Here is a 26,803-nt window from a genome sequence, read left to right as displayed (position 1 = left end):
ACATCGGATCTCAGTCGACGTTCGCCGTTCCAAATCGCAGAGACTCAGTGGTTGATAAAAGCCTGCAGCGCCTACTCCAAAAGGAAAATGAGCCGGGCTCGGCCGCGGCGGCGCGCGCTCCGGAAGCGTTCACCAATTCCCTCGTCGGACATGTTACCCGTGCAGCAAGAGATCAAGGTCAACCTCGATATGGACGTAGACGTCAACGGAATCGTCGAGCAAGGCTATGCGCTCGTCGACGCGATTCTTTCTCGACGGTCGCTGCCCGAGATCAAAGCCCTAGTCGCGGACGGCGCTCCAGTCTGGTATCAGGACGACGAAGGGACTTCACCGTTGCACGCTGCGGCATACGTTGAGAACAATGAACTGGTCAAGTTCCTCATCGGAGAGGGCGCGCTATGGAACGCTGGTGAGTTTCTTTCTACTCTGAAGCGAGCAAGTCCGGCGAACGTTCCTCTTTGCGGATGCTCAGTGGACAAACTGCACAACACCGCCGGAGACATCGCACTGTCTCTGAACAACGAAACGGCTTACACCATCATTCGCGACGCCGGCATTCGCTCTGGTGAGCACTTACTCACGTCCCACTCCACATCCATCTGTCCCGCGTACCTTTGCTTTGTGGTGTTGATGACAGTTTGCATCGCTTCAGAACTTTTGCTGAGAGTGCTTGCTAAACATTCGCCGGCTGCCAACTCTCCCCTGGCCCTGATTCTTAAAGCGACCGACAATACGGCGGCAGGCTCGACGGACACCTTTTTGGCCACGAAGCTGCAGTACGTCACCGACGAGCAGGGGCAGGAGATTTGCGTGGTAAAAGTTGGCGATGAAGAAGAGGTCGGAGTTATGATGGGATGGGAGAGGGGCATCAGTGAGTTTCGTAATCTCTGTTGGTCTCCGTGGATATATGGGCTTAGTGAGCTAGTGTCAAGTGCAAGACACCGTGCGTAACTTGTGCACCGGTCACCCAGAACTAGCCAACGGCTTGAAGATTCTCAATGTTGGATTTGGGCTTGGGATTGTGAGTATTATTTTCACGCTGCGTATGCGTATGGTCCTGATAGTATGCTCCCAGGTGGATACTCTTTTCCAGGAGATCACATCCAAACCGGCGGTGCATGTGATCATTGAACCACATCCTGATGTTTTGCATCACATGCGAGAACAAGGGTGGTATGACAAGGAAGGCGTCAAGATCCTTGAGGGCAAATGGCAAGACTTTGTGGAAAGCGACGAGCTGTTGAGCGTCGGCGGCTTCGATGTCATCTACACAGACACATTCTCCGAGGACTATGCCGGTGGGTTGCACCCGCGCGTTTACAGTCAGAGACAGGTTGCTCACGGCTCATTCGACCAGAGTTGCACCGATTCTTTGGTCATATGCCGGACCTACTTGCGGGTCCCGATTCACGCTTTGGCTTCTTCAATGGGCTGGGCGCCACCAGTACGTCTTGCGCTGCGTCCATTAATTCAGGTGGAGCTGACAAGGCCAACTACAGATGCTCTGTTCTACGACGTCTACACCCACGTCTCGGAGTTGCATCTGGCAGATGTGGGTATGGATGTTGGGTGGAGCGACGTTGATGTCTTTGAGGGCGACGCGGACAGATGGGGGAAGACCCGGGAGTACTTCGCGATGCGGACCTATCGCCTCCCCATCGCCAAAATGAGGGCACTGTGAGTGCTAGTTATTCATAGTTGTTTGTACGCCGCCATCGTGGTCTGAGAGTATGTATGATGCACCACCTCGGCAAGACTGACATTGTCCATTAGTGTCGGTGACTGCGCAACTGACGAGAATAAGTACGGGGCGGTTGTAATAATAGTAAGGCTGCGCCCGTGGGCCAGGCGAAGGGCGCGGAGAAGACGGTCACCATGGAGGCCACGGCCGTGCCCGTCGTGCCCGTCGTAGGCGCCGTCCCCTTCCGCTGGAGACGCCGGTCGAGGCTGTGGATATACGCTCTTGCCCTGCGCCCCTGCGTTTCTTCGCCCTCTTCCAGCTCCTCCTCCGTGTCCGCGACGCTTCCTCCCTTCCCGTCGACAGGCTCGACGTCTTGTACTGTCCGCTCTTCTTCACTGTATTCTTACTCGTCCGCTTGCTGCTTGACGCACACTTGCCACTTGTCTCCCTTATCCACCCGTTCTACCCACACGCTTTCACTCGCTTGAAGCCGTTCCCGGTGAACTCCTTTAGAGCCGCAAGCACGGTCACCAGTCCAAGAACACGCTATTCACGATGTCCGGACCAGCACCGCTGTACCTCGTTCAGGGCAATCCGATGCAGACGATGGCTCTGGTGCGTCCTTTCTCGTCTGCTGATCACGCAATCTCACATTACCTTTGCTTGCTTGCGTAGCGTTTGAACCCAGACCACGGCCCCAGTGACTCTATCCCTCACGAGCTTCAGAAATACGTGAGTAGTGCTGCTCTTTGTGGCGCATCTACCTGCCCTGTGCCGCCGAATCGGCGTTGATCGTGCTCCTCGACTCTACAGTACTCGCCCGATGTTTGGGTCGCCCGGCAGCGCGCCGTCATGACCAAGGGTGGTCGCTACCTCAAGCCCCGCTTCGATATCGCTTTCGCTGTCTTCATGTTCATGTGAGTAGATTCCGAGCGACCTCTACTTCGTGAGCACGTACAAGACGCTCACCTGCTACCATGTTCCCGCAGCGGTGCCCTTGCTCTTCCCATCGCCATCTACTATGTTGCTCTTCATGCCCTCCCGAACAAGGAAAAGGTCTTCCAAGAGGCCAACGGCCGCGTGCTCGTCGAAGATGACAGGTTCTGGGAGGCTCGTGCAATTAGCGGCGCGTCGTTGATCGGGTTCCTCCTGCTTGGCTGGGGGCCATTCTTCTTCTGGAAAGCACAGGTGTGTAATTTCCTTGTAACGCCTTTGATGAAGACCGTCTGAGTCATAAGTGCAGGGCAAGCGTCAGGTCAATCAGATGCTCCAGAGGTTCCGTGCTGAGGACGCAGCTATGGCTGGGCCCAACGCGACCATTCCCGAGTGGACAATGAATATGCCTAGCATGGGAAGCAAGGCCCTCGTATGTCCATCGCTATCGCCCTCCGGGTCTCATACATCTGACATGTGGTTCACAGCACGTCATGATCACCTACCCTCGCCCACCGATGATGACTGCCTTCCAAGTTGGTGTCCAGCTTCCTCCCTACATCGTCAACCAGCCCGTCGACCCCAACGGGGCTCGGTACTACCAGCAGTATGCGCCCCCCGCTGGTGCGCCCCCCGGCCGCCGCACGTCCACTGGCTCCGCGGGCTCGATCCCACTGTACGGTTCGCACAACGAGAAGATCCCCGACTACTCGGGCCCGACCTCGAACGCGTACATGCCGCGCGACGAGAAGGACGGCTTCGACGACATCCGCGTCTAAGTCCGCATACCCGTTCGGGACGCAGGATGAGGCCCGCCGGTGCACGAGGCCTCCATGTCCTAGACGGGTGCTGGTCCCCTCCCTGACCGTGACGACAACCCGAGCGTATGTGCTGGTGTTCGCAGTGCTCGACTCCCTCCCTTCTTTTCCATACCTTTTCAAGTGCCGCCCTACGAACTGTGTTTGTCTGGCCCGGCAAGCGGACCTTTGCTGTTTCCATTCTGTGCACAAGGACTGTTCTACGTCCCTCTCGATAAGCAGTGTAGCTATTGTAACCGCAGCGAACCGTACAAGATGTCTTTCCTACGGCGGAATAGAGGAGTTTTTGGAGCTGGAGCCATTGGTTGTGTGTTGTGTGCTGCGAGTTCTGCATCTCTGCTGTCGTCAACGAAGACCGTCTCCAATAGGGGGCGTCCCCAGTGGCTTAACCATGTGTGACTGTAATTCATGTTCCAGTGCTGGACAATGCAGATGATACAAGTGATAGGGGTTGCGTGCAACAATACTCCCAAGAGCAGTGTGGAGTCTACGAATAAAAAGGATCTTGTTATGGTACGTGTGCGAATGCGCGAGAGAGGTGCAAGATGGACAGAAAGCAGTGGCACAGATCGAGAGGAGGAGGGACGGGGTGATGCTGGTGTGGTCGGAGATGAAACCGTATAATGGGAGTATCAGTGGAACGGCGGACCAAAGAGCGCTGCAGAAGACTGGACCATGTGTACATCCGCCGAGCGTGGAGACGAGCGCGTGCACGACCCCAATGGCGCGAACACGACACCAACAACCTCCTCTAAAGCTTCGGCCGCTTGGAGTCTGGGGAGTCTGGGGGAGAAGTGGGCGAGGTCGCCGCGGTCAAAGCCTGAGTGTCGGCCGCGCCCGGGGTTCTAGGACGCGGAACCCTGGAACTGCGTTCCCCCTTGCGCTTCCTCGAATCCTTCGGCGTGCTGCTCTGTCCGACCGCGTCGTCCTGCGGGACGTCACGCGCAAGTGGTGACGGCGCGCCCGACCCCGCCCGACTGCCTTTTGGTGTCAACCGCTTGCCAGGAACAAGGACGGCGTGGTCCAAATTCACCCTAAGGCTCCTCAAGCTGTCTTTCTCGCGTTGTTTGAGAGCCAGCTTGAATTGATCGTCTGACTTCTGTGACTCTAGGTCTGTGGTTCCACCGTGCAACAACAAAACCTCCACCAGTTGTTCAGGACTGGCGAGGAAACCTGTCACTATAGAAGGATCGTCACTAGATGCAGGATTGGTGTCCACGGCGGTCGAAGAGGGATCGGTGGTGGTAGAGCGACTTCCTGAGGCGGGGAGCGGCTCGGTAGGGCTTGGATGAGGAGGGGCTGTCAGCTGCGAATCTTCATGAATCTGGGCTTTCGTGGCGTCCAGGCTCATCAATCTGGAAGGCTTCACGGTCTTCTGTGTTAAGGCGGTGTTGGACTGCTTGTTTCCGGCAGGTGAGCTCTTTATACCGTAAGCGGCTTTCATGCGAGCCTCGTCGATGACTCGGTAGGATTCGTAGCAGCCCTTCGCAAGGGCCTTGAGTAGGTTCTTCAGTCCGTCGTCACCGACATCATCCGGCCGCGGTTCTCCTTTTGGCATCTGGTGGCCTTTCATTTTCCGCCTACCGCCGACAGAAATGCCGTCTACCAGCTTCGATACCTCATAGATGTCTTTGACGGTTGCAATGAGGCTGTCCTCCTCGACAGGGTGATACCGGTAAACGAGATAACGATAGGCGTGGACGAAGGATTCGAGGTCGTCCGAAAACCTATACGGCTTGAAGGGATACAGCAACGACAGAGCGGATCGGAAGTACCACGTCCCCTGCGCGAGCCAGTTCAGAACGTGAGCTACACACAAGCTTGACGCACTCACCGTACGATCAGGTTCCACCTTCCCTTTTTCCAACTCACACACAAATAGGCAGAGGTCAAAATCGATCAGGTACCCCCTCCTGGTCTCGGGATGTATCATGATATTCGCTACGCTGATATCCCGATGAAGGACCTGTCCGGTGCTGTACGCAAACCAGTGTGCTAACACAAACAACAGTCAGTATTGTGCAAATACGCGTGCAAAGGCAGGACATACTCATGATCGTGTTCGCCATCACTACGGAAAGCTCGTTGAAGCTCGTGAAATCTGTAAGCGGTAACAGCACTTCCTCGAGCACGATGCGGTAGTGCACTCGTGGAGCCGGCACCCAATCACCACCGTCCGAATGGGCCGTCCGAAGATAGTCCTGAACGATGGTCTTCTGAGCGAGCGAGCCGCCCACGTCACCACCGCACACCAGGGTTGGAATGCCACTAGAGATGTTCTCGTCCTCGAGGCCGTGAAGATGCAAGTAGACAGAATGCTCTGGCCGAGTGCGCCCAGGCACGAGCGGCCGCCACGACGTCTTGACTATGACCAGCCGGCCTGTTTTGACGTCTTGAGCCAAGTGCGTCTTCGTCGCCCTCCCCGTGATATCGTTCGACGTGGACATCGGTGCACCGACCAAGAACTGGCGTGGATCTTCCAGGTTACTCGCTGGCTGGTCTGTATCGCAGTACGGCATCGTATCGGAGCAGTGACCGGCGGGGGTGACGACGAGCTTATAGACGGGATAGTCGGCCTTGGTCGCCTGCACAATGAGCGATTTCAAGCTGGCGGTCGCGCCGGTCGCGAGATCCCTGAACTGCTTCTCGTCGTCGTCGGAGGCGAACGTTGCCGTCGGATCCAACCCCAATGCCGCGAGGTCGCCGCTTCGAGCGATCCTCCAGATGAAGTCATGAAGGTGGGAATCCTTGTTGAGCCACTGGAACGGCCGTGTCACCAACACCCCGACGCGATCGAAGTAGAGAATGCGGGCGACGTCGTGGACGATGTAGATCATGTAGGCGAAAAGGCGGTGTTGGTAGTTGAAGATGTTCAGCATGTACTCCAGGAGTTGGGCGAGGTGAGGCATTCCTTCTTTGGAATTCCGTATGAAAGGAGGGACCGTGGTGGGAATGGCCATTTGTACAGCTGGAGAATTCGGTGTCCCTGCATGAGAGCTCGACGACTCGGCCAGAGTAAAGGTTGAATCCGCTTCAGTCGACTGGGCACCTGAGCCCTCCGTCCCTGCGACGGAATCAGAGACGGGTTCGTCCTCCGTCGCGGAGCCTTCCTTGCTATAGAAAGCTGACCGCTCATACTTGAGTTTGACTTCGATCGGGATTAATTGATGGTGCCACGAGCAACGATCCTCGTCAATTTTATCGAGCTTGGTAGCCTTTTTGGATCGCTCTTCGGAAAGGTAGATGCCGAGGTCACAGCGTGTGGCGTGGCGATTTTCCGATGACTCATTTTGAGTTGGTGTCGTCAGAACACGGAGGCTCAGAGGCGTAGCTGCCGAGGATGAGGATGAGGAAGGAGGTGCGGGGTCTGGGATAGGAGGACGTGATGAGGCCAGCGAGATAGGTTCGAGGGCGGATGCTGTAGAGTTGGAAGTGAATGAAGTGGAATTGGAGGTAGACGCAGCCGGAGGCGAGTGTGCGGCCAGAAGCACGGATCTTATCACTTCATTCTGGACGATACAGGGCGTGAGAATGGGCCACGAGTACATTGCACCAACTTACCACGACAGGATACATGTCTTTCTCCTTTTGCATCGGTTTGCCTTCGGGGCCCGTCAAGTTTCCTTCCAGAAAGCTTTGTCTCTGGTCTGCTGAGGGTGCTTCCCCGCCGACAATGTTCAAGAGTCTCTTTGGATCGATGAGACACATGCGGGTCATGGTCGGCGTTTGTCTGTTCACGCACTCAGCAATGTGCGTGCCGCGCTGCCCCCCTATGGACGGTACGAATGTTCACTGGAGTTTTTCCTCGGAGATTCGCGGAGGACTCACCGTGAGGCGACACTAGTAGGCCGCAGGTGTGTGGGGTGCGGCAGGGCGCGGGCGGCACTGGGCTGGGATCGTTGATCGTCAGCGACGCAAGCTGACTGCGGACTCTGTCACTGGCTGTGGGTGGTGGGTGGCGTCCACATATGGCAATGAGAGGGGACGCGGGGAGGGCGAGGCCGGAGTGAACGAGTAGGCTTCTTCAACGATAGTCGAGCGGCAGCGAAACGCGGTTTTCGCGGGGGTGAACACAAGCCGAGGCTAGCCTCAAACGTATCACAAGGAATGCAGAGTGAGAAGTCGTCGTCTCCGTCGGATAAGATTACAGCTCACCGGTACCTGTGACCGCGCCGACCGTACTATGGCGCACTCGGCCCTATCCTGTCGAAATCAATTGCGGCGAGTGGAATAGAGTGGCGTCAAGTCGGCCGAGGGGTAAGTGTGAGGGTGAGTACTTGAGTGTGAGGAGTGAGTGTGAGGTTGAGTGCGATCCAGCCCACATGAGACCGGGCCGGAGGGGGCCAATTAGGAGATTACCCCACATTAATATCATTCCATGCATCCACATACCATCGGCTCCTTAGAGTCAGTGTGACAGTGAAGGTCTGGGAAATCACAAGGGTTCAAATTCCGATGAACACGAACACTTTCATGCTCAATCCAGAATATCAGTGATAAAGGCCGGTTTCTCCCAGTGTGAACAACGAGTCTAATATTGTCGGATGAAAAGTCCCCAGATACGCATGGCGGGAAAGAGGGCCGTGTTGCCGTGCTGAGCACTGAGTCCTGGTAAGAACATGCAGAAGTTCTCCCCTTGGGTTACAAGGACTGGGCAATTCACAGTGTATGTACGTACTGTTCATGAACACGCGCGTTTCCATCTCCCCCCATCCGCTACATCTGCCTCTGGGACACGCTACTGGAATATAGTGAGCCCGCGGACAAGCCGGTCGGTGGTAAGCCGGAAGTACTCGTTATCGATCCCCCGCTCCCGCGAGTCCATGTCCACGAGTGGATTGCGCACGACGTACTCCAGGAACGGGCCAGCGTAAAGTTGGCGGAGGACAAAACGGAGGGAGTCGGCAGTGGGGTCGGAGAGCATGACGAACTTGTAACCAGACAGGGTTTCGTATAGATGGAGCTTGTAAGTCGAGGTCTGGTAGTTGACAAACTGTTCGTCTCTGCCGGCGAGGGGAAGGGAGGAGGTGAACAAGCGCATGCGTGCGCGAAGGGTAGATGGACGCATGGGTATAGATAATGGTGGAGCCAGATGTCGGCACAGAGAAGGATTTCGAAGGAGATGGTTGCATGAGCAGCAGCAGAGCGGAAAGAGCATGGAGACAGCAGCACATGGCAACAGAAAGACAAAGAACGCACTTTCCGGACAACTTCTTGACCATATTCCGCAACGAAAGTACGACACCGTAAACTAGCTTGGCCTCCTCGTCGAACGGCAGTGCCGCGGTGGGCGGTGGAGGCATCGGGGCAATCGGGCTTGGGGCATGCTGCAGAAGCGGGGTCTGGGCTGGGGCGGTTGAATCGCCCGACTCATTGACGGCAACGACGACGCCCGAGGTCGCGAGGGATCCGCGCTGGTTATAAAGCGAGTCGGGAGTCGCAGCGGGGTAGACGGCGGCGTAGACGGCGGGGAGCATACCGCCTTCAACGGCGCCTTTGGGGCGCACGGTTCGATGCCAGTCCTGATAGTACACGCAGGCGCAATGTCTGTAAGCACGGCGCGCAGCCTCAGTGACGATCCGGAAAACGGCATTAGCAGTGAAGGCGTACCTATCGAAGATGTACAAGCTGTAGATCGTCATGGCCGCCGAGATCCAAGGATAGGGCAAGATGCTGGACTACCGCGCAGCGATGTGCAGTGGGAGACAGTCTGGGACGGTGTGATGGGTGCGGAATGGGGTTGGAGGACGGGTATGTATGTGGCTCGCGTCGAAAGAGAGAGACAAGGCGGGACTTGGGCGCCCGTTGCACAACTTTGCTCCTCTCGCTCTCCTCCATTCACTCTGGACAAAATCCGACAGGGTGCATTCCAAGAATATGTATGTGAGAAATGGAAGGTGAATATGAAAGAATACAGGATATGTGTTGCACATCCCCAGTCTCGTCTATGCCCACACAATCATCGCCCAGGTGCACATTTCAGTGCGTTCGACCGTAGCCTGATTCCTACACTTTACTACGTCTCACTTGCTTCTTCGCCCCAATGCGTATTCGCCCGGCTTGATCTACAGAGGTTTGAACGCTTTAGTTTGTGTCCTGTCTGTCTTTTCTGCCTGCACTCTACCAGTTATATTGGGACGACCCGTCTTCCCCCAGCTCTTCGCCTCATTTGCGATGTCTCAGGGCGCCACTGGGCCCTGCGACTCGCACTCCTCTGCTTCTTGCTCGGCGGTGCTATCGGCACTGGTGACCAAAGTATGGCCGCAGTTCTTGCCGCTGGTATCGGTGCAGCGGGGATGAGGACCTTACGTTTAGCTCAGTGATCTGCCCGATTTAGACCCCCAGCTTCTCATATGTGCTCTTCAGATGGTTCGTTGGCCCACTCACCATCCATTGCCCCTTCTCCCAGCCCACCTCGCGCGTCGCCGTCGCCTCCGCGCTCGCCATCTTCTCTAGTTCGCTCTGCGGCACGGTCGACCTCGCACAGTGCGGCGCGACACCCAACACCGGGTGGAAAGTGGTGGGGATATCGATATGCATGGAGAACCCTGGCGGTCCCGCGCACCAGACTGAGTGGGGCCTCACTGGGAGGGCCGCAAGGTGGCTATATGGGATCTAGGAGACATACATTCGAGACTCTGATAGACTTGGAGAAACCACGTAGCAACACGCTCGATTTCGCACCAAAAGCACCAGGCTCTATCTACCGTACAACCTTGCAAGTCTACGCCAATCTACGGTGAACCCAGTTCGCGCGCGTCAGAGTTCGTCTCCCCGCACCCCGTCGCGCGCCCTCAGTTTGTCCAAGTCCTCAATCGCCTTGATCGCCATCGCCGTCGTGTACCCCTGCTCCCGATCTTCATCCCCGAGATCCCATACCTGTATATCCAGCCGATCTCCCACCCCCCGTCCTCCTCCTGCAGCGGCAGCAGCGCGCGCATGTCCATCTCGTTCCGCACCCCGAGGCTCGCGCACGTCACGACCCGGAACGCGAGCGCGATCGCGTCCCCGGGCGCGCCGACGAGCTCGCGCACGCGGTCCACGAGCAGCTCGCGCAGGGTGCCCTGGAGGTGCGCGTCCCCGGGCGCGGCCTCGAGCAGGCGCGCGACGAAGAAGAGGAAGCACTCGCGGAAGTAGTAGCGCGTGCCGTCGAAGTAGGCGCGGTGGAGGAGCATGCGGTGCACGGAGGCGAGCGCGCCGGGGAGCTCGTGCCCGCGGCCGTGGGTGTAGAAGAGGTGGAGGACGTTTATGGCCACGACGGGGTCGAGGCGCGGGCACTCGCGGTCGAAGTAGGTCTGCGGGGAAGGGACGTCAGGCCTCCAGGTGCGAGGGCACCGGGGCACCAGGGGGCGGAGGAGAGGGGGACGTACGTAGGGGAGGCCGTCGTCGCTGAGGAGGGTGAGCATCTCGTCCATGATGGAGTGGACGTGCTCCTTTGGGGGCTTCATGGTGACGAGGCCGAGCGAGGTCGTGTCGAGGTCGTCGGGGAAGTTCTCGTGCGTGAGGATGCCCTTGCCTTGGAAGTAGTTCCAGTACCGTTCGGGCTCCTTGAGCGTGACGAGACTCCTGCGACGGTCGTCAGAAACATGCACGCAGAGCAACTCTGAGCTCACTCGCCTGTCCCCAGTCGCTTCCAAGATCAGAAGCTGGCCGAAGTTCTCCATGATGGACACCCCAGGCCTGTCCGCATCGCACGCAAGCTTGCCAGCGTTCGCGCGCAGGTACTCCCACCCGCGCTTCACGGGGTCACCGACGAGGTTCCGCAGCTCCCTCCGCGCCGCCTTGAAGTCCGCAAGCAAGATCCCGTGTGCGCCAAACGACTTCGCCGTCACGACGTCGTCCGCGTCGTGGCCCACGTACACCGTGTCGCGCGCCGCGAGCCCCGCGTTCGCGTCCTCGAACACGCGCCGGAAGAACCCAGGGTGGGGCATGCGGATCCCGAGCTCGTGCGAGGCGAACACCCCGTCGAGCGCGTCCCACGCGTCCCCGCCCGCGGCGCGGAACGCGGCGTAGTCCTCGCGCGGGACGTTGAACGCGCCGAAGACGCGCACGCCGGGGTGCGCACGGAGCTCGCGCACGAGCGCGAGCATCTCCGCGTCCGGCTTGAGCTGGGCGGTGACGTACGCCCACGCGGCCTCGAGCACGGCGGGGTCCGTGTTGAACTGCGCGCCGAGCGCGGCGAAGCACTCGGCGCGGGAGGTGTGGCCGGACTCGTGCTCGAACCAGTTGCGGGAGACGAGGCAGGCGCGGAGCGCCTTGCGGTCGATGGGACAGGTGAGGTCCTTGGGCCAGGTGGCAAGCACGTCGGAGAGATCGAAGACGTAGTCCTTGTAGCCGCGTTTCATGAACATGGTCGCGATTCGTGCGGGGGAGAGGTAGAGGGAGGTGTGCTGGATTTCGGCGGCGCATGCTCGCCTAGAGTGCTTTATAGCATTGCGAGACGGGCTCGTACCACTTGGGAAGGCTGCGTTGCGATGTTGTCACCTTCGGACAAGGCGCTCCGAACAGTGTGCCAGAGAAGAGTATGGATGACTGGTCGCCATACCCGTATGAGACAAGCAATCCATCAGGTAGACCCATGCACCCACCATGGATGGAACCGAGAGCTCGCATGGCGTATTCCCGAGGAGTTATGGGTTTCTTCATTCCCCCAGGGCTTGGAGGCTCACAGCACGACCACGGTTCGAGATGAGTCGTGCGAGCCTCCTGCGCGCTTATACGGCCATGGTACGATGCGAGGGCCGGAAGCTGACGACGATGTCCAACTCGTAGGCGTCCGCGCGTGGAGCCCGACGACGACCGGCGACGCTCACTCAAGCCAACGAGTCAGATTGGAGGTCTTGCACGAGTGACCATGCGAAAGATAGCGATCACAGCTAGGACAGTGGATACTACAGTGCATGAATAGATACAAGCGACACCGATGCGAACCTTTGCTGTTTCCATTCTGTACACCTCCGTCCCTCTCGATCAGCAGTGTAGCTATTGTAACCGCAGTGAACCGTACAAGATGTCTTTCCTACGGCGGAATACAGGAGTTTTTGACGCTGGAGCCGTTGGTTGTGTGTTGTGTGCTGCGAGTTCTGGATCTCTGCGCTGTCGTCAACGAAGGCCGTCTCCAATAGGAGGCGTCCCCAGTGGCTTAACCATGTGTGACTGTAATCCATGTTCCAGTGTTGGACAATGCGGATGATACAAGTGATATGGGTTGCGTGCAACAATACTCCCAAGAGCAGTGTGGAGTCTACGAGTAAAAAGGATCTTGTTATGGTACGTGTGCGAATGCGCGAGAGAGGTACAAGATGGACAGAAAGCAGTGGCCCGGATCGAGAGGAAGAGGGACGGGGTGATGCTGGTGTGGTCGGAGATGAAACCGTATACTGGGGGTATCGGCGGAACGGCGGGCCAAAGAGCGCTGCAGAAGACTGGTCCATGTGTACATCCGCCGACCGCGGAGACGAGCGCGTGCACGACCCCAATGGCGCGAACACGACACCAACAACTCCTCTAAAGCTTCGGCCGCTTGGGGTCTGGGGAGTCTGGGGGAGAAGTGGGCGAGGTCGCCGCGGTCAAAGCCTGAGTGTCGGCCGCGCCCGGGGTTCTAGGACGCGCGATCCTGGAACGCGTCCCCCTTGCGCTTTCTCGAATCCTTCGGCGTGCTGCTCTGTCCGACCGCGTCGTCCTGCGGGACGTCACGCGCAAGTGGTGACGGCGCGCCCGACCCCGCCCGACTGCCTTCCGGTGTCAACCCCTTGCCAGGAACAAGGACGGCGTGGTCCGAATTCACGCCAAGGCTCCTCGAGCTGTCTTTCTCGCATTCTTTGAGAGCCAGCTTGAATTGATCGTCTGACTTCTGTGACTCTAGGTCTGTGGTTCCACCGTGCAACAACAAAACCTCCACCAGTTGTTCAGGGCTGGCGAGGAAACCTGTCACTATAGAAGGATCGTCACTGGATGCAGGATTGGTGTCCACGGCGGTCGAAGAGGGATCGGTGGTCGTAGAGTGATTCCCGGAGGCGGGGACCGGCTCGGTGGGACTTGAATGGAGAGGGGCCGTCAGGTGCGTATCTTCATGAATCTGGGCTTCATGGCGTTCAGTCTCATCAATCGGAAGCGAGCATGGCCTTGTGTGTTTCTACGAAGGCGGTGTTGGATCGCTTGTTCCCGGCGGGTGAGCTCTTTATACCGTAAGCGGCTTTCATGCGAGCCTCGTCGATGACTCGGTAGGATTCGTAGCAGCCCTTCGCAAGGGCCTTGAGTAGGTTCTTCAGTCCGTCGTCACCGACATCATCCGGCCGCGGTTCTCCTTTTGGCATCTGGTGACTTTCATCTTTCGCTCGCCGACAGATGCCGCCATGTGCCACGAAGTCTCATAGATTCTTGACGGTGGAATGAGGTCGTTCTCTCGATGGGTGATACCGGTAAACGAGATAACGATAGGCGTGGACGAAGGATTCGAGATCGTCCGAAAACCTATACGGCTTGAAGGGATACAGCAACGACAGAGCGGATCGGAAGTACCACGTCCCCTGCACGAGCCATTCAGAACGTGAGCTAGACATAAGCTTGACGCACTCACCGTACGATCAGGTTCCACCTTCCCTTTTTCCAACTCACACACAAATCGGCAGAGGTCAAAATCGATCAGGTACCCCTCCTTGTGTCGGGATGTATCATGATATTCGCTACGCTGATATCCCGATGAAGGACCTGTCCGGTCCTGTACGCAAACCAGTGTGCTAACACAAACAACAGTCAGTATTGTGCAAATACGCATGCAAAGGCAGGACATACTCATGATCGCGTTCGCCATCACTACGGAAAGCTCGTTGAAGCTCGTGAAATCTGTAAGCGGTAACACACTTCCTCGAGCACGATGCGTAGTGCACTCGTGGAGCCGGCACCCAATCACCACCGTCCGAATGGGCCGTCCGAAGATAGTCCTGAACGATGGTCTTTTGAGCGAGCGAGCCGCCCACATCGCCACCGCACACCAGGGTTGGAATGCCCCAGAGATGTTCTCGTCCTCGAGGTCGCGAAGATGCAGGTAGACAGAATGCTCTGGCCGAGTGCGCCCAGGTACGAGCGGCCGCCACGACGTCTTGACTATGACCAGCCGGCCTGTTTTAACGTCTTGAGCCAAGTGCGTCTTCGTCGCCCTCCCCGTGATATCGTTCGACGTGGACATCGGTGCACCGACCAAGAACTGGCGTGGCTCTTCCAGGTTACTCGCTGGCTGGTCTGTATCGCAGTACGGCATCGTATCGGAGTAGTGACCGGCGGGGGTGACGACGAGCTTATAGACGGGATAGTCGGCCTTGGTCGCCTGCACAATGAGCGATTTCAAGCTGGCGGTCGCACGGTCGCGAGATCCCTGAACTGCTTCTCTCGTCGTCGGAGGCGAACGTTGCCGTCGGATCCAACCCCAGCGCCGCTCTGTCGCCGCTTCGAGTGATCCTCCAGATGAAGTCGTGAAGGTGGGAATCCTTCTTGAGCCACTGGAACGGCCGTGTCACCAACACCCCGACGTGATCGAAGTAGAGAATGCGGGCAACATCTGGACGATGTAGATCATGTAGGCGAAAAGGCGGTGTTGGTGGTTGAAGATGTTCGGCATGTACTCCAGGAGTTGGGCGAGGTGAGGCATTCCTTCTTTGGAATTCCGTATGAAAGGAGGGACCGTGGTGGGAATGGCCATTTGTACAGCTGGAGAATTCGGTGTCCCTGCATGAGAGCTCGACGACCGGCCAGAGTAAAGGTTGAATCCGCTTCAGTCGACTGGGCACCTGAGCCCTCCGTCCTGCGACGGAATCAGAGATGGGTTCGTCCTCCGTCGCGGAGCTTTCTTTGCTATAGAAAGGGACCTCTCCTCGTGGAGTTTGACCTCGATAGGAATCATTTGATGGTGCCACGAGCAACGATCCTCGTCCTTTTTGTTCAGGTAGGTAGCCTTTTTGGACCGCTCGTCTGAGAGGTAGATGCCGAGGTCACAGCGTGTGGCGTGGCGATTTGCCGATGACTCATTTTGAGTTGGTGTCGTCAGAACACGGAGGTTTAGAGGCGTAGCTACCGAGGATGAGGAGAGTGAGGAGGAGGTGCTGAGTCTGGGACAGGAGAAGGACTTGACGAGGCCAGCAAGATGGGTTCGGAAGGGGAGTCGGAAGTGAGTGGAAGTGGGATTGGAGGTAGACGCAGCTGGAGGTGAGTGTGCGGCTAGAAGCACTGATCTTATTACTTCATTCTGGATGATGCAGGATGTGAGAATGGGCCATGAGTTCAATGCACCAACTTACCACGACAGGATACATGTCTTCCTCCTTTTGCATCGGTTTGCCTTCGGGGTCCGTCAAGCTCCTTCCAGGAAGCTTTGTCTCTGGTCTGCCGAGGGTGCTTCGCCGCCAACCAGTTCAAGAGTTTTTCCGGTTCGACGAGACATATACGGGTCATGGCCGGCTTTTGTTTGTTCATGACTCAGCTATGTGCGTCCCGCGCTGCTTCCCTACGTCTGGCTGTGTGCGAAGGTGATCTTGGGTAGCGGTGCTGTTCACTGGAGTGTTCCTACGGAGATTCGCGGAGGACTCGTCGTGAGGCGACGCTGTAGGGGGGGGGCGCAGATGACGCGGGCGCGGGTGGCACTGGACCGGGATCGTCGATCGTCAGCGACGCGAGCTGACCGCGGACTCCGTCACTGGCCGTGGGCGGTGGGTTGGCGTCCATAGCAATAAAAGGGGGAGCAGGGAGGGCGAGCGGGAGGGAAAGGGTAGGCTTCTTCAACGACAGTCAAGCGACAGCGAAACGCGGTTTCCCGAGGACAAACACGAGCCGAGGCTATGCCGCGAGCGCATCACAAGGACCGCAGGGTGAAAAGTCGTCTTCTCCATCGAACAAGATTATGGCTTACCGGTACCTGTGATCGCGCCGGACTCAGTGCTAGTACGTCGCGAACGGCCCTATGCTGTCGAAATCAATGCACCAGTTGCGGCGAGTGGAATCGAGTGGGTCGGGTCGGCCTTGGGTGAGTGGGAGGGGTGAGTACTGAAGGTGAAGTCTGAAGTGGCGGAGTTGACAGTTTCAACAAGCTCTCGGAGGGTTGTGGAAGCACATGCCCACGTGACACCGGGCCGGATTCTTGAATGTGGCATTCCATACACCCACCTACAATAGACTCCTTAAGTAGGCCTTATATAAGGGCCACAGTCAGAGCGCAGACATCTGGAATACGAACATAGAGCATTGATAAGGACCGATTTCTCTTGTGAACAATGAATCTAATATTGTCGAATGAGAGTCTTCAGGTACATGCATGGTGCACCAGGAAAAAGCGTCATGTCGCCTTGCTGGGTACTGACTCCGAAGAATATGCAGAAGGGAAAAAAGTTTCTTATTGGTTACGCTCGTTTCCATCTCCCCCCGAGGGCTGTGGATTTCTTCATTTCCCCAGGGCTTGGAGGGGATCACAACACGACCACGGTTCGAGATGAGTCGTGCGAGCCTCCTGCGCGCTTATACGGCCATGGTATGATGCGAGGGCCGGAAGCTGACGACGACGACCGGCGAAGCTCACTCAAGCCAACGAGTCAGATTGGAGGTCTTGCACGAGTGATGATGCGAAAGATAGCGATGACAGCTAGGACAGTGGGTTCTACAGTACATGAATAGATACAAGCGACACCGATGCGACTAGGAGGGAGGGAACTGGATGATTACTACTAACAAGCGGGTATACTCTAGAGGGCGAGATATATCCGTATACGGAACCCAAAAGCCATGAATGCGTATAGCCTGCGGCCTTCCGATGTACTGCCAAGCCGAGTCTGTGATTAAAGCCCACTTCTTCACGCAGCGGCAGGCGTAGCAGTGGCTGAAGTGGCGGCACAGTCCTTCATGTCGACGTCGCCGTCCGTTGTGAGCTTCTTCCGGACCGCACTCATCAGCGACATCTGGACTTCTCGTTCGACGCGCTCGCCCTCTTCTCCCGCGACAGCTTCGTCCAGGGCAAGCTTCATCTGACCAAGAGCAAGCATGTCTTCTTCAATCGAGCCCTTGGTGATGAGCTTGATCACGTCGACGTCTCGCTTCTGCCCTATCCGATATGCGCGATCCTGAGCCTGTTTGTCGTTGTGAGGATTGAAGTCCTGATCATACCTGCAACCGATGGAAACGTCAGCTCGGCCTCCCAGACAGTCTGACATCGAGGAGGCTCACATGATGACAACACTCGCCGCAGTCAGGTTGATACCCATACCACCCGCTTTAGTCGAGAGAAGGAAGACCGAGATGCTCTCATCCTCATTGAACTCATCAACCAGAGACTGTCGGACGTCGACAGGTGTGGTTCCTGTAAGCAGGGTGTACTTGATCTTCTTGAGCTCGAAGATTTTCTCGAGAATATCCAAAAGTTGTGTGAACTGCACGATATGCTATCAGTCACAACATCGACAAAGTGTCAGAACACATACCTGCGAGAAGATAAGTATCCGACGACCCTCGTTCTTGTATTGTTCAAGAAGATTCATGAGGACCTTAATCTTGCCAGCCTCAAGATAACAGTCCTCATCCTGCACGAATCTCCGCAGAGACTAAAGCCCGTTTCAGTATAGACCCACGCGATCTGGAGACAGACACACCTTGTAGGTCTTGCAGTACTCCTGCAACTCGGCGTCGGACATGACCTCCAGATCCTCCTTGACATAGTCGTAGATCGCCCCCCGCTTCTTGAAGTCTGGCTCCTTCAAAAGCATCCTGGCCATGGAGGCAAGTGTTTCTTCCGAGAAGCGCCGGCGGAAAAGCATGGGATGTGATGACGCTTTGCGGAGATCCATGAGAACGTTGGAGCTGTTCTCGAGGTACATCTTGTCCTTGGTCCGAGCTTTGCACGGGTCTTCTTCGCCGGTTTGCCACGCCCGTTAGCTGCAGCGTCAGACGTCTCCGCCGAGTTGGAGTTCTCCTCGAGGTCGAAGACAGTCTTTCGTGACCGAAGCAGCGCTTCGTTGTAGATGGACTTCTGGAGCGAAGTCATATCACACCACTCGATGCGTTCTGTCTTCTTGGGCAGGTCCGAGAGCACCTGACCGAGAGTATGAGCATACAGTACACATGCATCAGAGTCGTCGGAACATACTTGGTCTTTGCGCCGCCGCAGAACAAAAGGTGTCATCATCTTCTTGGCTCTTGATACACGCTGCTGAGCAAGTAAGGTGACCTTGGAGTCTCCCTTGGTCTTGAAGACTGCGCGTAGAGAGTCGAAGCTGTCGGCAAAATGATCCGGGAGAATGAAGTTCATCAGAGACTAGAACGTGAAGTTAGCAATGAAATTTCAAGCACACGTCAAATACACACCACAAGTTCTTGCAAGTTGTTTTGGAGAGGCGTGCCGGTGAGCAATAATCGCCATCGGCACTTGTACCGGAGCAGAGCTTGATAGCGTTGAGACTGGAAGTTCTTGAGCATGTGGCCCTCGTCGTACACACACGTCTGTCAAGGTGGATGAGCGAACGCATTCTGCGTCGTCCTCGGATATACATACGTCCCAATCCATCTTCCGGAAGAACTTGCGGTCATGGTCGTCGCCAGTGGCCAGCTGATAGGTTGTTACGAGTACATTCCATCCCCCTGTCTTCTGGGTTGCAACAGTGTCGTTCAACCTCTCTCTGAGGCGTGGCCGCTCATTCTTGTCAGCGTAATATGTTTCGACGGTGATGCCGTCTCCAACAAACTTCTGGAATTCTCTACACCAATTCTCCAGAGTAGAAGATCTGTGGGCCGTTCAGCCCGCATGTATGAAGAATATGAGGATCAGCTTACGGAACGATCACAAGGTGAGGGCCATTCCGGCCACGTTCCTTGAGATGAGCGAAGAAGCTAATGACTTGCACAGTCTTGCCCAATCCTGAAACAACCGGTCAACTTCAAAAAGGAGGTCAAGAAATGAAGTCACTCACCCATTTCATCAGCAAGAATGCAGCTCAAACTCTTCTGATACAATAGACTAAGCCAATTCACGCCAATCATCTGGTAGTCCTTGAGGAGGACGCCCTCTTGAAGTAGGGCTGGCGGGTTGTTCATATAGTACTTCGGCTTGTCCAATGAACCTTCGATGTGGGTGAGCGAGATAACGCCATCGTTGTCCAACACCGAGGAAGCACGGGATCCCTCGCGCTCCTTCCCCTTGCTATGGGTCCACGACGCGATCTCCGTCCTCAGCGAAGTACCAATCTTCTCGCAATCCTCGAGAATGCTGTCGACCTTGTGATATCCCTTGAAGATCGCCGCGCTGTCTTCGAACATTCTAGAGCTGACACCGGCGGGGCCTGCCTTCTTCTTCCCTTGGCTCAACTTGGAGTTTAGGTCCTCGATGGAGACGTAAGGTCGGAGTTCGATGATCTTGGTGGCCTGCTCGGGTGTGCAGCCTGCTCGGGCATGTGAGTCCAGCAGTGAGAAGACAAGGGCAGCCGGCTTACCCGTCAACTCTTGCAAACCTTCTGCCGACGTTTCGTTGAAATAGTCGAGAGCACGCTGCTGATCCAGACTTGCGCGTTCATGAATGTCCGAGCTGGCATCGCTGTCCTCATAGCCATCCTCGGAATCCGACGTGACTACCTTGCGCTTTAGCCGCTTGCGCGGACGCATAAGCTCGGGACTCATGGGAGAGTCCACGACCATAAGTGGCGCCTTCGAAGCAGGGGGGGTTTCGGGGACGGCATCGCCGACCGGCTTGCCGTCCAGGGTGCGGTTTCGGTAGATCATCGACTTTTTGCCCTTCTCTCTGACTGCGAGACGCTGCGCCTTGTTCGCTTCCACAACCTCTTTCACGCGTCCTGTTTCGGCGACCGAATCGCGCTCCTTAGGCGGAGGCGTCTCCACAGGTGGCTTCCAGTAAGGATTCTTGAGCAGGGCGGAGGCCTTCGACTCGTCGCCGCCCGCCACTCGCCATGCCGCACGCACGTCCGACGGCTCGCGTTCGATATGCGTGAGACGAAAAGTCGTGAAGCGGGGATCGTCGTCGGGTGTGGTTTTGGAGGAGGGCGAAGGCTGACTTGCCGTGGAAGGAGGGACGGCGGCACGGCGAATGATGCGAGTCCTGGACGTACCGTTGACCGACTCTCTCGGATCGACCATGGACTCGTCGGAAGAGAGAGACATAGACGAAAGTGAAGGGGTACCAGCATGGCGACGATTCGCAGAGGTCTGGACTTCTGGAGAGGCGGGGGAAAGGAAGTCGATGGGGTCCCGCGACGTAGTCGGCCCAGTGTTAAGCCTCTTCCTTGGGCGATCGCCATCCTCCGCATCGTCCATCTGAGACATCTTCCGGCTCGACGAGGACGAAGGACGCGTGGACGACGCGCTTGACACGCCGTTCGGTACGCGGAAGCCACTGGACATGGCAAGCGGGTCGGAGGCTAGGGATCCAGGACGCGTAGGAGAGTTGGATTGCGACAGACCGGGAACGTCATCTTTGAACAGATCCCATGCGCTGGCAGTAGCCACGGGTGCATCTTGGGGATCGGTGCGAAGAGGACTGGAGTTGGGTACAAGTATCTTCGCCGAGGAGGATGGAGGAGGAGGGAAGTAGCGCGATGTGGCTGTAGCATCCCGGGACTGGGTTGGCGCAGGGACCGCGGTGTTGGCAATGGCCCCCGAGCTCGTCCACGACGGGGATGAGGGGGCAGCTAAGTTGGACAGAGACGTGCCCTGTTTCTTTTGTACCTTTTTGAACTTCAGCTGCTCTAAAGCTGCTTTCTGTGGGGACAGGACGGTGGAGCGCAGCCAGGTGGGTGCGGTCAGTCCACCGCGACTCTGCTTGTTCAGGACGACAATGTCTTACCCTCGCAGCTGCAGCTTCAGGGCCAAGGGACATTGTGCTAGATGTCAGCCAGGGCCGAAGGTGAATATGAGGGGGGAGGGGAAGGCCAAGGCGGCCGGCCGGGAGGTGGGAGATAGACAACAAGGCAGAGAACCCTAATGATGTGGCTCCCGTCGGAGAGTCAAACTGGTGTGGCGGCGGACGCTCACAGAACGTCGTCCGACTGTACCCAAGTTGCATGCACACGACCGACAGACATGAGCATGAATGACTGCTACTTTTCGGCTGACAGTAGCCGACATCCTGACCTCAGACGTTGGTGAACGATGCATGAGGCACTGAACACTTCGAACAACGTACAGACCGTCACACTAGTACATGGACGCACGTATAAGAGGGCAGGATGAAATATATTGCGGTACGACTGGGCACAAATACCAACCACTTTTATACAAAGAACTAATGGACACTGACCAACGTCAGTGGCCAAGTACCGGACACCGTCGGTTCAGAGACAATTGCAGGAGAAGAACAAGCATAGGATACGATGGAAATGCAGAAGCTATACAGTGCGTTGAGGAGAGTCGGCACACCTTCGTCCATAGACCTAGCCCATGCATCGTTCGGGAACTCGAACTCCCGATCGGTTGGCGTCGTCTTCATACTGAACTTGAACGTCGGGTAATAGTGGAGAAACGAAGTCGACTTTCCCAAGGGGTTGTCCAGATTTCTCCGCAATACCGGCGGACGATCGAAAGCACCTGATTGTCCACTTCCTGCCCTAGCGGTATGGCGATTCTCAAGGGATCCAGCCATGAGGTCCAACGCCTGCTGAATCATGATCTGAAACGAGAACATCTTCCTGTGAGAAACAAGTCTGCCGAAGTAGGTACGGGGCATACGCTTACCGATATAAAATATGAATGAGCGAAAAACAGCAACCCCGACGGGGATGTGCTGAGAACAGGGTCGCATCAAGCGTCCGCGCACGCTCAGAGTCTGGAGAGCAAAACGATCTGCGACAACATGATAAAGACGTGACCAGAGTAGTGATTGGCGTCCCACCTACCTGAACATCCACATTGATGACCAGGCCGTATAAGCGTATTGGTGGCATGCACATCCAGTGTGTGCGTCGACTGCAACCGTTGCAGTCGCTTCGGTTACTGTAAACCAAAATCGTGCTGGGGAGCTTCGCATTCGCACCAGCAGAGAATTATGCGAATCTTGACGAACACTTCCGCCACGTCAGCGACTGTAACATCACCACGGCTCACCAAGTGTGATGTGCCAGTGGTACCAGTCAATGTTCGTTGAAGTATCGCCATCGAGGTGAGTTTGAAGCCCATGCGGCAATACGACGATGGGCGAAAAAACAGCGGAGGGAGCCATCGATGGGGAGAGATGGTGGTTGTGGAGAGAGCGGCCTGAGAAAGCCTGGGTCCCAGTTTCGGCGGCTTTGGCTGGCGGTGCCGGGTGGCTGTGGGCCGGCACGCCGCTGCGGCGCGCAGTCCAGAGACCCGAGCTCATCGCCAGAGACGCGCTCGACGACGTGCGTCACCCTCGTCTCATACCACCATCTGCTCGCCATGGCCGGAATCGGGGACTTCTTTCTCCTCTTGATCTGGCTTCCCGTTTCTCTCGCACTCTCGCTCACGGTGTCAGTCCCTCTTACGGGAGCTTTGGTTAGGCTCCGAGGTACGTATTCCGTTCGCCCTCTCGCGCTACCCGCAGCCCCTGCTGACGTTGGTCAACACAGCGAACTACAACCCCAAAGCGCTTCAACTCGACACAGAGGGGAATGTCAGTGTGCATACAGGCCCAGTCGTCACTTCGTTCTTCGGAATGCTGAGGCGTGTATACCGCATTGAGGCGAGTTCTCCACGGGCTCTGTTACGACTGGCAGCTTATCAGTTGCGTACAGGGTTGGGCCGGCTTGTACAAGGGCCTCAGTGAGTCTTCTTGTTCTGGTGGAATTGTCAACACTTCCAACTTTACATTCAGTGCCCACCGCTCTATCCACGTCGGTGGTCACTTTGTTCGCCGTCCTTACGCTGGACAGCCGCCAAATTGCCCGCCATGGGCGCGTTGACCCCGGTCCCGAGTCCAGTCTGCTTGCGATGTTTATGTTCGCCGTCTTCGGCATGATCATCGCTCTACCGGCTGCTATAATCACCTACCGGTATGTAGCGCTCTTAAATTATCCCTACGATAGCCTGACTCCTTTCTAGAGCCATTGTAACGCCGTACCGACTCCCATACCTCCGACCCATGTTTTCTCTCCGCATCCTCCTTACGCCAACGGAGCGCCGTCGTCCATGGGTGTTGTACTTCACTCCCGGGCTTCTTTTGACCGAAGTTTTCCACATCGCCTACACCGTGATCATACTGCAAGGATCCCGAGCTCTGCTGCTAGGCGGCGAGACGTTTTCGCCGTTCAAGTTCGGTGTATACGTCGCCATTGAGATGCTCAGCGTTGCTATCATCTGCCCCTTGGAAGTCATGGCCACGAAGCTCGCTATCCAACGCAATCACTCGGCGTCCGAGTATAACTCTGTGGAGCAAGAAGTGGAAGATGATGCCATTGAGGCGCCGGAGTATGCCGAGTACTCCGGACAAGAGGAGGATGTGATTGGGTAAGTTACCGCGCCTTAACGTCACCTCACTTACTGAGCAACAAACACTAGGCTTCGTCACGAGAAGGACCCTTACGTCGGGTTCGTGGACTGCGTCAAGTGCATCATAGACGAGGAAGGATGGCAGACGCTGTATCGCGCTTGGTGGGTTTCGATGGCTGCCGCGATCCTGTCCGCGGTGGCGGCGGGTGTGGTGGCCGTAGACCCATATGGCACAGGTGCAGGTGCCGGCAACTAATGTCAGTGAGTATGAGTTGTTTCGTACCATACTTCGCTGAAGTATAACTTTAAGCAACGGACTCGAGTATGTTCATGTACAAAGGATCAGGACCAATTGTAACTCGTCATATTTATGTGATCGTTGCGTGATCGTCAGAAGCGCTATACGCCCCCGTGTTGTGGTCGGTGGTTTTGAAGTTTGCCGTGTCATGACGCTGTCTCATATGTTGATACAGGACTACGCGCCTTGATAGCTGTCACTCGTGCCCTAGTGTTGGTACTTCTCGGCGTTCATGCGCGTAGCGGGTGTCACAATGTTCACCGATACCGGGAGCGCTGTCTTGTGAAGAGTAACTGAAGAGCGTTCCGAGTACATAACGCTCCCTCGCGATTTGACAAAAATTGCGCCATCGGGGGAGGGGGCTCGCAAGCATCAGAAGGACCGCACAGGGCCGTAAGCCATGCAGGTACGTCACGCTCGATCTTTAGGAAGTCCCGCCGGTCGTCATCGTCATTATTGACTCTCAGGCTTTATCCACCGCCGAATCCGTCGATCTCTGCGAGAGACACATGAATGCACGCTCATGGAGCTGACGCGGGCCACGGATGGTCGCGCGCACCGCAGGGCTGTGAGTGCTTCCTGACCGCCCGAGCACCCTCGAGCCAATCCCGAAATGTAGTTGTCTATGCCAGGTCGGGGCACGCACAGAGCTCGATCCAGTTCGCTCTGTCCCACCGCCGCCCGACTCCCGACGCCCATAGAACGTTCTCCCGCCTCTCGATGCGCCGCGCGCCGCCCGAGCTGTCGCGTCGCCCGACAATGCATGGGTCGCTCTGAGAATCCCCTTTCCTCCGGGCGAGTCGCAAACTTTGTCAGCAGTCACGAACGTACTTCTCCTCGCCTTCTGAGGTGAGCGGCTGTTGTCCTCCTGCTGGATGACGTGTTGCAGCACGGTGGTGGTGCCAAGCACAAGCCCGGCGCTCGGGGGCCACTCCGATGTCGTTGCTCCCTGTTAGCCTTCAGCTTCGCCAGCCTTTCGCGCGAAGTCGTCCGGCCCTACGACCCGTGCCCGCCGCTCGCCCCGGGGTCTCCGCGTCCATTCAGCGAAGTGCGGGCCCTCGGCAGCCCCGCTGCGTCCGCGGGCGGGGTTGAGGGCAGAGCGCGCCTTCTATCGGACGGCCGACTATCGCGCCCCGGGCGGGTTTGCGGTCCATGTGGGTGTCGTGAAGACTTCGGAAGTCCTCTTCCTACGCGGTCGAGTGCGTGCACCAGCGCCCGAGCGGTATCGAGGACGCCGGGGTCACTCGAACGCGCACCCTGCCCCTGGCTCAGGGCAATCCTCCGTGGATGATTCAACTCCCCCACTATCGTAGCGCCTTTGCAGCTCTTCGTGCCGCTTTCACTGACGTGTTTTTTGTGGGCAGCCGTCCGCGTGATCCTGGAAGCCCGGTCGAGTAGCAGCCATGCGGCGCCGTGGACGTACTCAATGGCAGCTCTGAACCCGACGCCGGCGAGGGCCAGTCCTGCAGCTGGCAGGATGGGTCCATGCGGCTCCCCCGATCCGGTAGGAGCCATACGTTCGGTGCGTCTGAGCGACTCCATTGTTCACGGTCAGAATTGCCCAATTGATGCGCCAAGGACTTTCTCGTAGAAAGCTTCGTTGACGCGCGCCTTTCTGACGGGTTCACACCCTCCACAGCCTCGCTCCCACCGCCGGCAGAGATGGCTCCGAACATACGTCGTCCGGGAGAGCGGGAGGGGAGGGCGCGCAGGCTGGCCTGCGCCCCTGGCCTGCTGACCCGCCCTCGAATTTCCTTCTGGACTGCGACACACAGACCGCAGTCGACCTCGACGTCTGCCGGCACCCCGACGACCTTGTCTCGACCCCCGGTGAACAAACCCAGCTGCAGTTTGCCGGTCGACCAGGGTCAACGACGCCACATACCACGGTCGACAACAGTCGACAACCAGCCCCCTCCTCGCCCTGATTCTCCCGCGGCACTTCACTAGTCTCAAGGCTTGCCTTGGACCTTCGGCCAGCTCTCGACCACGGCGACTTCTCCAGCCGTGCGCTTGCGACGCCGAGCCCAAGAGACGGGTATACAGCACATCCGCCGCCCAATCATCGACCTCAGCGTCAGGGAACCGGCGCGAGCGTGGCTCTCCGCCGTCTTCGCCTTCCGACCTCGGACCACTCGACCGCCATGCCCTGATTCGAAATCGCCTCCTGCTCGCGGACAAATCGGGGCAGCGATGTCAAGAGATCTATCCGGGGAGATGTCAAACAGAACGCACACGCCGTTGCACGTTATCTCATCATTATCTCGGTGCGCAACTGTTCGCTTCTTGGATGGCAATGGCCCAGTGAGTCGGAAAAACTCCCGTCCAACTGCAGTCTCGTATTCTCTCCGACGTTGTCCCCTGAAATCTGGGCATCGAACTCTTTCATCACAGGTCTGATGGGATTTGGCAGTGGAAGGATGGAGGCACGCATGCTGGACATCTGCAACGATACCACCTGCAGCGATCTGCAGTGAGGCTTCACATGGACGCGCGGATCAGCGTGGTGAAGCCGACGTCGTCATGTATGGCTGGCGGATGCATTCAATGTTGAGGATGTCGGCACCTATTCTGCCAAGCCGTAGAATAAACGCTTCAGCATGTATGGGTAACGAGAGGCCAAGCATTTCCTCCCAGACCACGAGATCCTCG

The 26,803-nt window shown here is 57.1% G+C and overlaps 9 protein-coding genes across 9 annotated transcripts; 3 read left to right on the top strand and 6 right to left on the bottom strand.

The window, feature by feature from the left end:
- Window positions 1–189: 189 nt before the first annotated feature.
- Window positions 190–1,681, top strand: BXZ73DRAFT_48033 (uncharacterized protein; the record flags this gene model as incomplete). Its single annotated transcript, XM_048019976.1, has 7 exons — window positions 190–409; window positions 473–565; window positions 653–871; window positions 933–1,021; window positions 1,076–1,298; window positions 1,358–1,444; window positions 1,500–1,681. 7 exons carry the CDS (start codon window positions 190–192, stop codon window positions 1,679–1,681), a joined length of 1,113 nt encoding a protein of 370 aa, XP_047877151.1.
- Window positions 1,682–2,236: 555 nt separating this feature from the next.
- Window positions 2,237–3,393, top strand: BXZ73DRAFT_102053 (uncharacterized protein; the record flags this gene model as incomplete). The annotated part of the gene is made up of 6 exons (XM_048015095.1): window positions 2,237–2,296; window positions 2,357–2,413; window positions 2,495–2,598; window positions 2,671–2,869; window positions 2,925–3,047; window positions 3,103–3,393. The coding sequence occupies 6 exons, from the start codon at window positions 2,237–2,239 to the stop codon at window positions 3,391–3,393; spliced, it is 834 nt and encodes a 277-aa protein (XP_047877150.1).
- Window positions 3,394–4,183: 790 nt separating this feature from the next.
- On the bottom strand, window positions 4,184–7,149 carry BXZ73DRAFT_102052 (uncharacterized protein; the record flags this gene model as incomplete). The annotated part of the gene is made up of 4 exons (XM_048015094.1): window positions 4,184–5,215; window positions 5,267–5,427; window positions 5,483–6,941; window positions 6,994–7,149. The coding sequence occupies 4 exons, from the start codon at window positions 7,147–7,149 to the stop codon at window positions 4,184–4,186; spliced, it is 2,808 nt and encodes a 935-aa protein (XP_047877149.1).
- Window positions 7,150–8,170: 1,021 nt separating this feature from the next.
- Window positions 8,171–9,074, bottom strand: BXZ73DRAFT_90382 (snare-like protein; the record flags this gene model as incomplete). Its single annotated transcript, XM_048025615.1, has 3 exons — window positions 8,171–8,435; window positions 8,632–8,979; window positions 9,043–9,074. 3 exons carry the CDS (start codon window positions 9,072–9,074, stop codon window positions 8,171–8,173), a joined length of 645 nt encoding a protein of 214 aa, XP_047877148.1.
- Window positions 9,075–10,226: 1,152 nt separating this feature from the next.
- Window positions 10,227–11,777, bottom strand: BXZ73DRAFT_48114 (HAD-like domain-containing protein; the record flags this gene model as incomplete). Its single annotated transcript, XM_048019992.1, has 2 exons — window positions 10,227–10,727; window positions 10,803–11,777. 2 exons carry the CDS (start codon window positions 11,775–11,777, stop codon window positions 10,227–10,229), a joined length of 1,476 nt encoding a protein of 491 aa, XP_047877147.1.
- Window positions 11,778–13,033: 1,256 nt separating this feature from the next.
- Window positions 13,034–13,748, bottom strand: BXZ73DRAFT_102050 (uncharacterized protein; the record flags this gene model as incomplete). Its single annotated transcript, XM_048015093.1, has 2 exons — window positions 13,034–13,510; window positions 13,572–13,748. 2 exons carry the CDS (start codon window positions 13,746–13,748, stop codon window positions 13,034–13,036), a joined length of 654 nt encoding a protein of 217 aa, XP_047877146.1.
- A 369-nt stretch (window positions 13,749–14,117) lies between these two features.
- BXZ73DRAFT_102049 (uncharacterized protein) lies at window positions 14,118–15,079 on the bottom strand (the record flags this gene model as incomplete). The annotated part of the gene is made up of 5 exons (XM_048015092.1): window positions 14,118–14,152; window positions 14,227–14,267; window positions 14,322–14,780; window positions 14,839–14,930; window positions 14,996–15,079. 5 exons carry the CDS (start codon window positions 15,077–15,079, stop codon window positions 14,118–14,120), a joined length of 711 nt encoding a protein of 236 aa, XP_047877145.1.
- A 2,188-nt stretch (window positions 15,080–17,267) lies between these two features.
- On the bottom strand, window positions 17,268–21,289 carry BXZ73DRAFT_78088 (SNF2 family N-terminal domain-containing protein; the record flags this gene model as incomplete). The annotated part of the gene is made up of 12 exons (XM_048022809.1): window positions 17,268–17,577; window positions 17,638–17,852; window positions 17,892–18,011; window positions 18,060–18,238; window positions 18,283–18,499; window positions 18,554–18,721; window positions 18,772–18,906; window positions 18,959–19,187; window positions 19,237–19,321; window positions 19,374–19,841; window positions 19,893–21,171; window positions 21,257–21,289. 12 exons carry the CDS (start codon window positions 21,287–21,289, stop codon window positions 17,268–17,270), a joined length of 3,438 nt encoding a protein of 1,145 aa, XP_047877144.1.
- A 1,535-nt stretch (window positions 21,290–22,824) lies between these two features.
- On the top strand, window positions 22,825–24,109 carry BXZ73DRAFT_90379 (mitochondrial carrier; the record flags this gene model as incomplete). The annotated part of the gene is made up of 6 exons (XM_048025614.1): window positions 22,825–22,933; window positions 22,995–23,107; window positions 23,160–23,187; window positions 23,240–23,417; window positions 23,467–23,871; window positions 23,923–24,109. The coding sequence occupies 6 exons, from the start codon at window positions 22,825–22,827 to the stop codon at window positions 24,107–24,109; spliced, it is 1,020 nt and encodes a 339-aa protein (XP_047877143.1).
- Between the last annotated feature and the right edge of the window lie 2,694 nt (window positions 24,110–26,803).

Source organism: Epithele typhae, assembly GCF_022376455.1.
Source record: "Epithele typhae strain CBS 203.58 chromosome Unknown BXZ73scaffold_29, whole genome shotgun sequence".
NCBI lineage: Eukaryota > Fungi > Basidiomycota > Agaricomycetes > Polyporales > Epitheliaceae > Epithele > Epithele typhae.
Note: the sequence above shows the minus strand (reverse complement) of the source record. Positions and strands in the feature narration are given on the sequence as shown.